The 15707-nt window shown below is 43.1% G+C and overlaps 1 protein-coding gene across 3 annotated transcripts in view; it reads right to left on the reverse strand.

Annotated features, from left to right (window-relative positions):
* ALS2 (alsin Rho guanine nucleotide exchange factor ALS2) overlaps positions 1-15707 on the reverse strand; it is a 64559-nt gene that overhangs the window by 27101 nt on the left and 21751 nt on the right. For all 3 annotated transcript variants that reach the window (XM_080932708.1, XM_080932709.1, XM_080932707.1), the window contains exons 6-11: positions 14838-15006; positions 13775-13871; positions 11458-11535; positions 7871-8053; positions 4368-4539; positions 1724-1904 (exon numbers count right to left, since the gene is read on the reverse strand). In XM_080932708.1, the coding sequence (XP_080788834.1) occupies positions 1724-1904; positions 4368-4539; positions 7871-8053; positions 11458-11535; positions 13775-13871; positions 14838-15006 (880 nt within the window). The remainder of the gene's footprint in view (positions 1-1723; positions 1905-4367; positions 4540-7870; positions 8054-11457; positions 11536-13774; positions 13872-14837; positions 15007-15707) is intronic.

Genomic DNA, 15707 nt, shown 5'->3' on the forward strand with positions numbered 1-15707 from the left:
TCAGATGAGTATCTAGACACTTTTGAGAACGTTGTGACCTCAGTGTTGATGAAGTCCTGTCACTGGAGGGGACAAAGGGCAGATGGACAGCAGCAGGAACGTGATCAATGCAAGTCAATAGGAATATAAAGCGATTTCAAAAGCACCGCCATCCGATGCCTGGCAGGTGCCACTAACCCAACAAGCTGGAGAAAACATGGTTGAAACTGTAGGGTTTTCAATGAAAACTCAATCTTCAGTTCAAGTTCTCCAAGTAAGTCTTCAGAAAAGGAATGGCGAAGGCTAAGAAACACTGAGGGAGTGAGGGAGGCGGGAGATTAGAACGTGCATAGATCAAACCCGAGCTCTGGATACTCATTTATGCAACAGATACTAACAGTCCAGGAGTCTTCCAAAAAGAAGCCACTGTGGTAGAGTCCTTTAAGATGTAGATTAGTTTTATTTGCCTCCCTATAGGAATAACTACTCTATTTTGAACAGCAGCCCCAGGCATCAAGAACTGTTTTTTTATGAGACTAACTCGCTGCCTACTGGGCTAAGAAGGCACGAAAATAAAGCTGTTCAATTAAAAAAAACAAAACAAAAACAAAAACAAAAAAATTAAATAAAAAAAGAACTGTTTTTTAAGGCAAAAGGACAAAAGCAATAGAAAACAAAAAAAAAAAAAAAAAAAACAAACAAACAAAAAAATGAAGGTATGGTGGTAAACACAAGACAAAGACAGAAAACTGCATTAATAATGATGAAATCTTCACACAAAGAACAAAGTCTAATTGTAAAAATAAATTAGTGTCAAATTCTATCATCTTTTTATGTTTGATGAGTAAGAAGAATAAAGCAAAGATATTTCTTTCTAGACAACAGCTTCCAATAAATTTACCTTGCCTGGGGCTGAAGTCAGACTAAATCTGAAAGAAAAATACTAAGGTAACTGCAGGTTATTTCAACTGGTGTTGGGGGGAGGGGGCAACTTGAAATATCCTTTTGATTAGCATGGCCTGCAGCTCTCTATAATAAACACACGTTCATTAGTCCTTGGGATATTTATAACCCAAGGAAAACAGGCATGACAGGAACTCCCTGGCAACAGGTGTTTCTCACTGACCTCATACTGTAACTCCATGCAGTGCCTGGCACTCGCTGACACGGAGTCGGTTTCTGTCAGATGGATGGAAAATAAATACGCTACATATAAAAACAACACATATTTCAGACCAACACTGTCACCTGGTCTACATTAAAATAACACTTAAATTAATGCCTTTATTATGATAACAAAATACAAAAAGAAAAACCGAGAAGTAGTTTAAGTTTACAAATATACTTGGTATATTTTTCTTACAAACATGAAAGAGCCTTGAGTAGACATCCTTGTTACTCAGAAAGCACTGTTAATGCTGAATATAGCTGTGTGTCCCCACCACACGGCAGTCAGAAGCAGGCTCAGAACAGCTTCACACAGCTGCTCCCTGAGTTTGTTCTGTATTTCCTCATATTTTGGTATACTTTATGTAAGTAAACAAAATAAGCAGACTTATGACAGAATACTGTTGTTAACCTTTCCCCCCTTAAGGAAGAGGACTGATCTCGGGCACTATCGCTGGCTGAGGTCAAACAGAGCTCTTTGGTTCAGCTTCCTAGTTCAACTGTCCCTGTCCACTGTCCTGACTGGGGAGTGGCTCAGATTCCCCTTGCCGAGACGGAAGATGGGACTGATACTTGCTCTGTGTAACTGTCCAAGAAAAGACTCGAGTGCTTCATGATGACCAGGCTCTGGGCTTCCTTCATGCCCTGCAGGTAGCTGCTCAGAGAGGCTCCATGCTGCCCAATGAGGTAACACAATTTGCTGAACCGACTGGCAACTTCCTGCAACAGCTGGACAGTGGTCACAGTGCCCAAATTTTCTGCAACAAAATAACAACATAACAACTAAATGCTTTCTTACAAATTTGCCCTTTCTGAGAGTACTTACTTTGTTGAAATAAATTCTAATCTATGGAACCCAAACCACTTCCAAAAATGTTACAAAAATCAACTTCAGTAATCCCTGAGATGGCTCAATAGGTAAAAGTCCAAGCTATGCGAGCAGGAAGACCTGGCCTGCAACATCAAATGGGAAATGGATGTTGGGAGGCAGGAGGATCCCAGGGCTTGCTGCCACCAGTCTAGCCTAAAATTGACGAGCTCCAGGTTCAGTATGAGTAAGCTAGATAGTGACAGAGAAGAACCCAGTGTTCTCCGAGCTCAGTACAATCATACATAGGCCGTGCACACCTCTGCAACACATGTGCACATAAGCCACACCCACGACCTTTCCATAGGAACTGTCAGGTCTCTGATTCAGTAGATTTGGTATTAGCATCTCAGGACGAATGCTTCTTTTAAAAGTATCCCAGATGACTCTCTTTTTTTTTTTAAATATCAGCCAAACTGGAGACTGAATGAAACTAATACCTGTTAAATTTTAAAAATAGGTAATAGAAAACAAAGAGAAATGAATTATTTAATTTCACACAATGGTAACAAGGTAGCAGCCAAGAATTAAACTCACTTCTACAAATAGACATTTTTCTTTTTTGAGATGACTCTGGACTTTCATATCCTCTGGTTCTCTCTCCCATGAGCTAAGTTACAGGCACATGCTACCATGCCCTGTCTTATGCAGTGCTGGCAACTGACTCAGGACCTCGAACACGCCAGGTAAGCACTCTAGCAACTGAGCTCCATCCCCGTTTGGACTTAGCTCTTATTTAGAATCTTAAACTCTTTGTACTGGCTGCTAGTCCACTTGACCCAGGGAGGAACCCAACTCTTCAGCACAAGAGTAACCTACACTTAGGGTAGCTTAGGTCACTCTCAGTTGTAGAGGGCATCAGTGGATTATCTGACTTTCCCAGGCTACAGTTCCTCATTTCTAGCAATGAGGCTGAAGAGAATAACCAAGACCAACAGAGAAATCTGACCTGGGCAGACAGTAGACTCCCCTTTCTTCAGAACAACCCAGGAAGTCCCTGTTGCATCTTTCTCTTGCCTAAATCCTATAATTCCTGAGCCCATCCTAGGGAGATTTTACACAACAGGGGCTCTACAACTCTTACAAAGCAAAACAAATCGCAAACAAAAAAAAAATGCAAATCCTCAAGGTACATGGGGACTGTATTCCCAAATCTGGTTTCATTATTCAGGAGTGGTGGTCCAAGCTGCAGTGCTCGGGCGAGGCATGAGGAATAGGAGCTCAGTCATCTTTACAGACTTGAAGGACACATAAGACCCTAATGCAAAACTAGAAAACAAAACCCAAGCCAACAAAAGCAAATTGCTAAGTTAGCTGTTGCAGCAGGTATTTTCCATTAGAAACAGTGAGCTCAGCATACAAGCCCACATTTCCTTACCGAGGTAAAACTGATGTGTTGCACCATTAGCCTAAATCCTGAGCCCCAACAGTGGCTACAGAGTGAGAGAAAAAGAGAAAATCCCATCTCTGCTTTCTGTTTCTAGGCCAAACCTAGAAAAACTAAAGGACGGGGAAAGGTTGTTTGGTTGCTGAGAAGGCTGTTTTTGAGACAGGGACTTATCATATACCGCAGCTCCGAACACTCACTTTCTATGCCTTGCTAATGTCCAAGAGACCACAAATACCCTGGACACAAGGATGAGGCAGCCCAGGGACCATGGGAACTACTTCCTCTGCCTCACTGCATCACTTCCACCTCCGCTGTGTGACCGAATAATCATCTCATTAATTGACTCACATATCTGAACCATATAATTCTATCAACTGTAAAAAATAATTAGGGAAAGCAATCCATGGAAGTTATGCAGTGTGTAAGGACCAGGATGCACAAGTATTGCTCAAGCCTAGTTTCTAGAGACAACTTTCCCAAAGAATATACTTCTTTCTTTGGCCACATCTTCCTAAAGCCCCAGTCTCTACAGTATAGGAAGGAGGAGCTCAGGAGACTGTTAAAACAAGACTTGGGGAATTGCTTGGGCTCTGGGGCAGGACATGGGGGACAAACCATTAATGCAAACAGCTAAGCAAGGGACAGGGGCACATGCTTAGGTACCAAGTAATGGTGACACAGGTTATCTGAGGTCAGCCTGGGCCTTAAACAAGCAAACAAACCACAAAAAAGCAGGCGTGGTAATTTACACCTGCAATCTCAGAAATTGGATGGCAGAGACAAAGGGATCAAGAGTTCAAGATCTTCCTCAGCTACATGGTGAGCTGGGCCCAACCTGGGCTATAGGACGCCCCGTCTAAAAAGCAAATGAGCAAATAAATAAATATGCCTCTGTCAATACAGAAAGAACAGCTAAAATGAGAGCCCTGATGATCTGGGGGTACAGTGGGAGGTGGAACTTACCTAAACTGAGAAGAGGCCTAAGTATCTGTGATTTGATTTCACTTAGTTTTGAGTAAAACCGTCTTTCCGTAGTAGCCAACTCATGGAGACTGGCAATGTATCCCATGATGTTCTTATCCACCAAGGCGAGATAGCTGTCTTTTCCTGCTGTTACTCTGCTTATATATCCAAGCTAAAACAGGTGAAAAGTAAAAGAGTAAAGATGAAATATTTACAAACAGCAAGCTGGCCTGTTGTATGTGCTCACAGTGGCAGACAGGGCTTACAAGTGAAGATTAACAGCAGTGCACACCACAGCTCTCTTCATCTGCTTTGGAGATGGTGTATTCACACACCACTGTCAAGGTGAATAACCTACTTCTATTCATCGCCAAGAATCTCAGACATACAAAGACGCAAATGATAAGAGTTACACATCTCAGTGCCCTTTAATCTCAGGACTCTGGAGGCCGAGGCAGACAGATCTCTGTGAGTTTGAGGCCAGGCTGGTCTACAGGGCAAGTTGGGGGGGGGGGGGTAGGCCAGAATTACACAGAGAAAGCCCTGTCTCAAAAAAGCAAAAACAAAACAAAACAACCAAAAAACTTAAAGAAAAAAGAAAAGAGTTCCACATCTCAAGACTCGCTTACAGAAAACAAGATCAGTGAGAACAGGAGCCTGCGCCATAGCAGGGCCTCTGCACGATCTCGTCTCTCACAACACACGTGCCAGCATACAGCCAGCTGTGATAGCTCAGGCCTGTAATCCCAGTACTCAGAGGTGCAGTGGGAGGAATGATGGCAGTTCACATGCATCCTGCCTACATACCGAGTCCTACTTAGCCTGGCCTATAGTGGGAGACCATGCAGCAAGAAAAAGAAAAGAGAAAGAGCCGGTGTGTGCAAACAGAGGATCAATTTAAAGCCAGCCTCAAGTATGAGACTCTACTTCACAAATCAAAATCAAAAACAAAATAAGGAAAACACAGAAGTGCTTTGGGATATTGGCCTGGACAAAGACTTTTCTGGATATGACCCTAAAACACAAGCAGCCAAAGAAAAGCTGACAGATTAGACTATTATACTGAAAGCTTTGGGTAGGGGCAATAAAGTGAAGAGACAATCTACAGAATGGGAGAAAATGCCTTTGGAGTATTCCTCCAACGAAGAGGTAATATCCAGAGTATAAAAGAACTGAATAATCTCAGTAGCAAAAATTCCCAAATAATCCAATTGAAAAGTGGGAAACTAACCTAAGAATTTCCCAGAGGGTATTCAAAGAGCCAGCAAAAACACTTAGGATGTCCATTACTAAAAATAAAACAATAAAGTACTTACAAGGAAAAAAGAGGGACTTATACGCCTCATTGATAGAAACTTAAATTAGTATGGCCAGCAACGAAAACAGGATGGTGGTCCCTTAAACAAACAAAGAAACCTGTAAAAAGAACTACGGCTCGATCCAGCAACCCCACTACTCAGCATTTCCAACAGAGTTGAGACCAGTATGTCAGGATGACACCTGCAGTCACATGCTCTCACAGTGGCCAAGATGCAGAATCACATAGGCATCCCTTGGCAGAACACACATGAAGAAAGGAATGTGTATGTGATGGAACACCACTCAGCCCCCACAGTGAACATTTGCTATTTGTGGTAACGGGCAGGACTAAAGGGCAGAGAGTGAGCGGTCAGGCACAAAGACAAAGCACAGGCTCAGCAAGTGACTAGAAAGCAGTGGTTACCAAAGGGAGTGAGGACGGAGTCAGGGAGCACAAGGGATCAGCGAGGAGGAGGACAATGTTTGACCTTGCATACGGTAGGATACGCATTAAGAAGATGGTGACAATAATCAGATAAAAAGCCAAGCATGGTGGCACATGCCTTTAATCTTAGCACTTGAGAAACAGAGACAGGAGGATCTACATAGTGAGTTCTGAGACAGCCAGGGCTATGTAGAGAAACCCTGTCTCATAAAACAAACAAATAAAAAAGAATTAACTGAGTGTCTCAAAATAGCCAGTAGAAAGGGATTCTGAATGTTCCTATCAGAAAAAGAATGTCTAAGTTGATGGAGATGCCACTTACACTGATGTGGTCGTTAACCACTGTACATATATGATGAGTGCCACGTGGAACCCACAACTGTCTACAGTTAGCATGTGCTAAGGTTCTTCTCTGAAAACTTTTTCTTTTACATTTGCCCTTCCTAGTAGGAACAACATTAATCAATGTCTTTATTCACATTTCCTTGCTAAACCAGGCAGGCAGGCTGTACACTGTGGATAATAACCTTCCAAGGAAATTGCTGACATACACCAGAGCCTCATCCCTTTCATCCTTTGTCTAGACTCAAGTCTTCCAGAGGCCATGTGATGACAGGCCAGCTACTGCTCAGGGCCAATCAGCATGCACAAACAGACTACATGTAGGTCAAAGGCCAAACCTTGACCAATGCTGCCTTTGGCAATTAAGGTCTTGTCTCAATACATTCAGAGCTTACTAACAAGAAAGCCAGAGTAACCACAGTCCATAAAACATTTTCGATGAGAATAGATAATCCAGAACGTACCAGCACTGAGGGCTACACTTCCTTTTGATATGTCTCTGTGAGGATGTGAGGGAAGCAGAAACAAGCTAATAGTCTAAATATATAAATAAGCGAGGCAGGAATTAGAAAAGCAGACATTAATATGGATCTTCAAAAGAGAAAGAAGCAGCTAAGCTAGCAGAAATGAAAGCCAAGGAAACAAGGGCCCAAGATAAGTCCCATCAGTGACTTTTTGGGACCATCTGTCTCTGTGAGCTTAGCTCAGAAGCCTCAAGTTAGCACTGTCCAGCAACAGAAAGAACTTATGGTATCATTCACCTGAGGGCTCTGGCAGACTTCGCTGCACGACTAGGTTCCAGTACTAGCACAGCAAAAGAGAAATGAAGAAGAACAGCTCAGAGGGTGGGGTGGAGGAACCAGGGGTTAGTTCAGGAGGTGAGTTCTTGTCAATGCACACAAAGCCCTGAGTTCCAACCCCAGCATCACATCCAAAAGCAAGCAAACAGAAAGCACAGCCACAGTATTGCTCCCCAAAAATACTGCCTCAACAACCTCAGATAAGGTATGGGCCGTGCTGGAACCTGATGACACACAACAGGGATCCCAGTTCCTCAGGAGAAGGGGGCAGAGGTCTGCACAGCAAGTTCCAGGCCAGGCTGGGCTGCATGCTTATCAAGGCCTTGCCTCAGAAAGATAACAAAACAGCATACGCAGACACAGAGGTGAAGCGGGGAGCCACAAAGCCCTACCCCATGGCCCTCACGTTACAGTGGGGCAGACAGCAGACAAGAACATCACACAGCAGTTTACACAGTGACGGTGCTGTGGGGAGAGGACAGCAGGAAAGGGAGGTGAGGAAGGAAGACTGAGAAGGGCTGTGCTTTTTACATCAAGGTCAGGGACACCGCAGTCACAGCAGTATTCCTCACGCTACAGAACATGGGCCTTAGGATCCAATTCCTACTGGAGTTCACCTTACTACAGGAGAGAAGCACTGGCATCTTTGTACCACGGGGATTCTCTGGCAGGGTGTCACCTTCTGCACGGTCCTGTCGGCCACTGTAATACAGCCCAGGCTGGAAGTCTTCCGTGTCCACTAAAAACAAGGAATAATCCTGGCCCGCAGCTACACTCCAGACTCCATTTTCATTGCTAACCTGAAACGACAGAAAGATGCTGTCTGTCGAAGGCAACTAAGGAGAACTCAAGTTGCATGGAACAGAACAGATTACTTAGGCCGGCATGAGGTAGTTAGCCAGGCCTGTGAGAGTGGACCTCTTCAGCAACGTACCCACCTACCGCAGAGCAGAGCAAAAGAAAGACACTGCTCAGCTTTTAAATTTGAATTAGATTCATAAAAATCTGAAAATGTAGAATATGGAAAGGAAAAGGCATAGCTCCTAGTTCTAATGTTATTTTTTGTAGGTGTTTATAAACAGCCTATTTTACAGTGAGGAGACTCTAGAGCCCTGCTCTAATAGTAACACCTAGAAAGACCTTTGCCCATCCACGATCCAAAATCTACCGGCCGGGGGGAAAAAAAGAAAGAAAAGAAATCTCGACAATGAAAAGGCTGGATGTCATTATTGCCAACTACACCCTTGGATGCTAAGATTCAGTTTCCCACTTGTAACTCACTATCTCTCTGATGCCAGTTCACTGTGCCAACTCCCAGGATGCTGAAACCGGCAGGACCCCTGAGAAGCCATCTACGTGGACCTAGACCAGTGGCTCTCAAAGAGTGGTCTTTGCAGCAGCAGCAGGAGCATCACCTGGAAACATGTTAGAAACGCAAACTCTCAGCCACAGATTACCCAGGAGGGATCCGGCTTTCAGGTGACTGACAGATGCAAACAAGCTTTAAACTGCTGGTTTGCAAGCACTGGGACTCCACACAGTAATCCAGGAGCTTCCATCAAAAGGCAGTAGCCAAGGCTCTAGGTACCCTGAAATCTACCACTTATTATCATCCACCACTGTCCTGTCTGATGCACGGCCTTCCTCATAAGACTTCCTTAAAGTGCGCTGCAGCAAAATACGGCCCCGGCTTCCTTCCACCTCTACACAGGTAGACCCTGTGCACCTACCCAGGCTCTGCACATCAGATGACCGAGTGTGCATGAGTGTGCGTGAGTGTGCATGCACTGCCACTGCTTGTGTCTCAGCTGCCTTCTCTGAACATGGCAATCTCTTCTCAAAATCAAGCCATCCAAACGATGGACTTCCAGCTCATTGTGAGAAGAATGAATTAAAACATTTACAGGAAGAAACACCCAGTCTATGTATGTGTCTGAGATACGGTCTCTGCTGTGTAGCCTAGGCTAGCTTTGAATGCCCCCACTACCTGAGTACCAGGATTTCAGGGGTATACTACCAACTCCAACCAAGTACAACATGCCAGAAAATGTTGACTGCATAATCTCCAGTCAAAACAAATTCAGGAGGATGGAGAGATGGCTCAGCTGTTGAGTGCCCTTGCAGAAGATCCAGAACCGGAATGATGGCTGACAAGCATCTGCAACTCCAGGTCCAGAGGATCTGAGACATGCATGCAATGCACTTACATGCATGTCAGCAAAGCATTCGTACACATAAAATAATTCTTAAAGAGACTTACATAAGAAGTCCTGTGCAATGGCTCAAAGGACAAAGATGCTTGCCTCTAGAGCCTGGTGACCCGAATTCAATGCTAGACAACCAAATAAAAACCAAAACACACACACACACACACACACACACAACCCAATTTCAGAACTGGGAATGGTGGCACACAGCCAGTAGGAATCACAGGAGTCTAGAGGCTGAATAGGAGAATCAAGAATTTAGGACCGGCCTAGGCTTTATGAGATTATGTCTCAAAAATTCAAATCAAAACAAAAGCTCTAACTCAAATCTCACTAGACTTTTAGCTTTCATAGATTAATTAAGATGGTTTCAAACCATCTGTGGCTGTGGTGTGTGGGTGTGGTGTGTGGGTGTAGCTCAGTGCTGGAGGTCTTGCTACCACATGCAAGGTCTTCGGTCTCGTCTACAGACCACAAGAAACAAACAAATACACACCCAATTTCCAAATACAACAAACTTCATGCTGTACTTTGTATACAAAGTTCTGAGACTAACCTTATAACAAATTCCATGGTGCTAAGGCTAAACACAAGTCAGACTTTCAGCTCCTCTGACACCACACTACAGCATTTTCTTTGGGAAGATTTCCATTTGTTTGCCCTTTGTCACTTTGCTGGGAATGGAGCTCGCACACTCATGATTGCTGGGTGACTACTCCAAGAATGAGCTAGACCCCCAACCCTTTCTGGAGAACTTCTGAAATAGGGCCTTTCTAAATTGTCCAGGTTGGCCTTGAACTTGGCTCTGTAGCTCAGACAGAACTTGAATTTCAATTCTTCTGCCTCAGCCTTCCCAGAAGCTAGGACTATAGGCTTGTGCCACCAAGTCTAACCCCAAAACCTTTACCTCATGAGTAGGGGTACTTCTGCTTTGTTTTTAAAATGACGGGGCAATGAATCTTTGTTTTTAAGTAACAGTAGCTGAGATGCATACTGAGAAAATGTTAGCTGCTAAATGCAGGACTGGAGAGATGGCTCAGTAGCTAAGAGGAAATGTGGAGCGTGTACAGAACCCATACCAGAGCTCACAGTTACCCATACATACTCACAAGTAAAACTTTCTAATTTAAAAGGAAAATATTCACTACTGAAACTAGAAGCAGTGACTTAACATTCCCCAATGTTTTCTTCAGTCTTTTCGTTTGAGTAGAACTGAGATCACTGAAGGGTGAGCCACTGCTGTGGGCCTTCAGCAGACACATGCATGCTGGCTATTTGAACCACACTCCCCTCACACTCTTACTCTCAGCAGGGCGTCTGTCTGGGACAGAGAAAGGCAGCCTATTATGATGTGCTCCTGGCTCACAATATCCTGCCTCTAAACACCATAGCAGGAACCAGCACTACTGGTTGTATGCTGGCATTTCTTCAAGGTGTTAGAGCAGGGGAAGGTTGGAAAATGCTGATCTGAATGAAATAGAACGGACTAGCAACTACTATCCTCTCAACAGTGTTACATACAACACAGAGTTGTATAAGCCTTTAGCTTTGCTACAGAAAGGGGGTTAACAATAGGTTTACTCTGGTATAAGCTATAAAATAAACACATACAACACCAAAAAATTATGGCTTGCCAAATTCAAGTTTAGAGAGAAACTAGAGAAGACATTATTTGATGAAGTAAAGAAAAAAAATATACCAAAGAAAACAACTTGCATTTGCTAAAAAAAAAAAAAAAAAAAAAAAAAAGGAAAGAAAAAAGAAAAGAAAGATTTAAATCTTCAGTGGACAGTTAAAGCTATGGAGTAAAAACATTTTTAAGAATTACATTAAGTAAAAAAGGAATGGCCTTGTGTCATAAAGCCTTTCTTAAAAAATAAAATTTTAGGAAAATTATATTTATAAACTAAATTTGACTACAAAACAATTTCCCTAAACATATAAAGTGCTACAGCACAGAATCACAGAATATATTGCTATTAGGTTTATAAAAGTACCTTTGAGAGTCGAGGAACCGTTGTTGGGAACTCCGAATGCCCCAGCTGACCGAAGGTATTACTGCCCCATGAGTAAACCTATCAGCAACAACAGGGGAGCAAACATGGCATGTAAGTTTAATCTTGAATGTTTATTCTGAGCCTTCTCAATCACCTATAATCACAGAAATTATTCACACTAATTTTCTACTCTCTTAATAACAGGGAATAGCTGGACACAGTGGCTCATTCCTGAAATCCTACCGCTCAGAAAGAGGAGGTGGGACAAGTTTCTAGTCTGAGCTAACTTCTCAGTACAGGCAGCCTGGATTACAAAGGCTCATCCCATTCCAAAAGAAGAACAGAAATGAAACCTGGCCTGCTGGGACAAGCTTACAGTCACAGCACAGTCAGGAAGCTGAGGAAGAATCTCAACTTTGAGGCCAGTCCACCTCCACAAGACTCATGGCACAGAGAGAAAGTCATGGGTCCCATCTGCAGACACCTTTTCTTCAGTGGTGCAGCCACTGGTAATGTGCATGTGTTCCTATAAATAACCCTACTGAAACCAACTAGGATGTATGTATGTATGTATGTATGTATGTATGTATGTATGTATGTATGTATGCATGCATGTTATGTGTATGTGTGTATACTTCATACAAATACACCTAACACACACATCCCACATTATGCAGACACCCACACACCTATATCCCATACACACAAATAACAATACATTTTCTTAAATCCTTGAATACAGGGTGTGTTTGTGTGTGTGGGGGGTGTGTGTGTGTATGTGTGTGGGGGGGGCATTCATTTCTTTAGAAAAGTCCTGAGCAAAGAATTCTAAGTCAATGAATATGCACATCTTCCAGCAAGGTCCCATTTAGATTTCTGCTACCATTGCTTTTCCCTGTGTCTTAAAAATAAATGTGGAGCTGGAGAGATGGCTCAGTGGTTAAGAGCACTGACTGCTCTTCCAGAGGTTCTGAGTTCAAATCCCAGCAACCACATGGTAGTTCACAACTACCTGTAATGGGATCTGATACCCTCTTCCGGTGTGTCTGAAAATAACCACAGTGTACTTATATATAATAAATAAATAAATCTAAATAAATAAATGTAATATCGTCATTAGGTAAAAGTAGTTTTAAATTTATTTGCTGAATTATTTTTTGTCACTAGCCATCCTATTTTTAAATTCTTCACATTTGTTTGTTTGACTGTCTATGGGGGAGGAGGAGATTAACATCAGGGTGAACATGTGGGAATCCAAAGACAACTTTCAGGAGTCATTCTTGCCACTTACAGGAGAGACCCAGAGGAACCCAGGCTTCAGGCCTTGAGGACAAGCATCCACGAGGGCCTCTCTCCATCCACCCCTCCCACTGCACCTCTCTTCAGCCTCGCTATGTAACAAGGGATAGCCTGGATTCTTGATATCTCCTGAGTGCTGGGGTGACAAGCATGTGCCACTAGGCCTGGTTTATGAGCTGGAGACAGAGCTAAAGGCCTCGAGCACGCCAAGCCAGCACTCTGCCAAACGAGCTACGGTCACAGCCCCATGGTAGGTATTTTTGGGCCTATTAATGTTCGGATTGGTTAGGACTGCTGAATTATTATGAAGACAGACATACCTTCTGTTGTAATTTGATATCAAATCTTTTTTTCTACTTTAAGGTTTCTGGGAAGAAGCTACCTAATATTTGGTCTTAAACACATATAATTCTATTTGTTTGTTTGAAGTCTGTGCTCTATTTAAAAAAAAGAATATAACAAATTCTATTTTTTTTTCCCCTACAAAAAAGAAGCCAATGACTCTGACAGCATTTACTGTATACTTGGTCTTATTTCCTAAACTGTTTTAACATACCTGTCCTGAGACATCCAAAAGATATGTGGGTCTGCTTCTAGTGTCAGGGTATTTCTGTTCAACTGAGATCTCAACATCTTAAGACAATTTTCCTTAGGGTTTTTGTATAAATTGTATTTCAAAACAAAAATGAGGTTTTTTTCTTGGTGTCACACTAAGAATCTTCTTCATGAGGAAACTGAGGCTCTACTACATGGAGACTCGGGTTCCACTAAGAAAGGCCCTGGAGTGGCAGCTCGGGTTAGATGGAAGCTCTATCCAACCAGACCAGTGCCTTTTAGATGAGCTTGATTAACTTCTCTTGCTCTCCTCCCCTCGTCTATAAAATGGAAACACTGCCCAGTGATACCTAACTGCTCAAAGGAGACAGACGGCTCTGCCTGACAGTACAGTTGCTCAGAGATAGTCTAACCAGAACAGCCTCCCATGGAACCATGAGCAGCACTGCAGTTAGCCTCTTACCTGAGATTTCGCAGTAAGTGCGAGGGAGTGGGAGCCGCCTGCCTCCAGGTGGATGACCTCTTTACCGTCCAGACACTTGACACACAACGGCTGAAGCCTTAAAGAAAACAAATACACACAGACACAAGTAAGTGTTCTCAGCATGAATCATACCCTTTCTCAAATTATACAGCCAGTACTGTCAACAAAAAGTGTCAAAAACAATTCAAACTACTTCTAAATATTATACATAGTTTCATTAGTTTTTAATTGCAATGTTGTCTGTCATCACTAATTAAGCCCTGTAATCCAGAATCCATTAAGAACCATAAGGCTGAGCTGGAAGTGGTACATGGGCTTACATCCCAGCACTTGCAGACAGGAGGATCTCTGCAAATTCAAGCTCAGGCTGGACCACACAGTACAAGCCTATCTCAAATAAAAATGGAACAGAAATGTAGAAACTGTAGAACCAGAAGAAAGCAGCACAGGGAGAAGAAAGACAACTTGTGGTCGTGGTTCCCTTCGCTCTGCTGAGCCATGTTAGCCGCTGCTTCACAGTCTACTCCCACAACTGCACCCTTCACATAGCAACACGTTAATGCTGGGAATGCCTGTTAGACAAAGTGACTGTCTTCCTGGTGTGCACAGTTTAATGCAGAGACAGTTACCTTAGGAGTATGGCATAGCTGCATCTTTTGGGGTCAGAAACCTAATATAACTAATCTTTCAAAGGCAGACCCCCTAACACCACGGTCTGCATTCCAAGATGAACAAACATCAAAACAGATGAGGACAAGTCTGCACGGACACTCCAGTCTCTTATTGTTTGTTGTTGTTGTTTTGAGACAGCGTCTATGTAGCCCTATCTGGCCTACAGCTTGTTATGTAGACTCACTTACCCACCCCCACCTCTTTCTTGCCACCATGCCCGGCCTCCAGTCCTGTGCAACTGAGGGTTAAGGTGACAGCTTTTTATCAGCAGTAATGGTATATAGTCCTGCTGGGGGAAATAGGTGTGTGGAGGCATAAAGAAGGTTATTGCCTAAGCTCATTGCCATTGGTAAATGCTGGTGGCACTCACCTGGGCAGGACATCACCGTGCCCCAGCTGCCCTTCCTTGCCTTTCCCCCAGGTCCAGACCTCTGTTCTCAGGGAAGGCAGGAGGGCATCTGCTTCTCCACTGTATGTGGGAGTCAGAACCACTGTCCGCGTCTTCACCCTTGCAGCCTTTCTTAAGAGCCTGGGGGAGACTGAAGACAAACAAGGGCTGGGTACAGGGGCAGGAAGCACAAGACTCATGCTTTCTCTGAACATTTATAAAAATACTTTCAGCTTCTTTGCAACAGAGTAGCTTTACTGGCCAAATGAGTTTGGGAAATGCTCATGAAACCTACAATCAGAAGCCTGTTAAAGTTTAATCTGTCATACTGCCAAGCATTTGGCTGCAGAACCCTTCTCTGTGTAACATTTATCAACATCCTAGAGAACTTCGAAAGAATATGCTAAATAAGTGGTGTGGTAGCTGATACTTACATTGCCTGCTGAGGTAAGAAGACTGCTGAGAGTCTGAGGCCAGCCTGAACTATAGAGTCCCAGGCCAGCCTGGGCTAAGTATAAGACCTTGTCTCAAGAAAACAAACAAACAAAAACAGAATATGCTATAAAAGAAAATACTGCAGGGTTCACAAGTACCTTTTCTATTTCAAAATGCAGTTAAAAGCTAATGTTTTCTATGCCAAGTTTCAGTTTCAAATATATAACAAATAAATACAACAAAGGATTAGTTTTAAGACACAAAACTTTTAAATTTTATGATGGGAAAAAGGCTTTGAAAGGGGATTATCAAAAATCTGTCACAGGGGCTAGAGAGATAGCTCAGCAATTAAGAAAACTGGATGCTCTTCCAAAGAACCTGGGTTTGATTCCACATACAATTCTAGTTCCAAGCCAT

The sequence above is a fragment of the Micromys minutus genome (genome assembly GCF_963924665.1).
Source record: "Micromys minutus genome assembly, chromosome: 19".
NCBI classification, from domain to species: domain Eukaryota; kingdom Metazoa; phylum Chordata; class Mammalia; order Rodentia; family Muridae; genus Micromys; species Micromys minutus.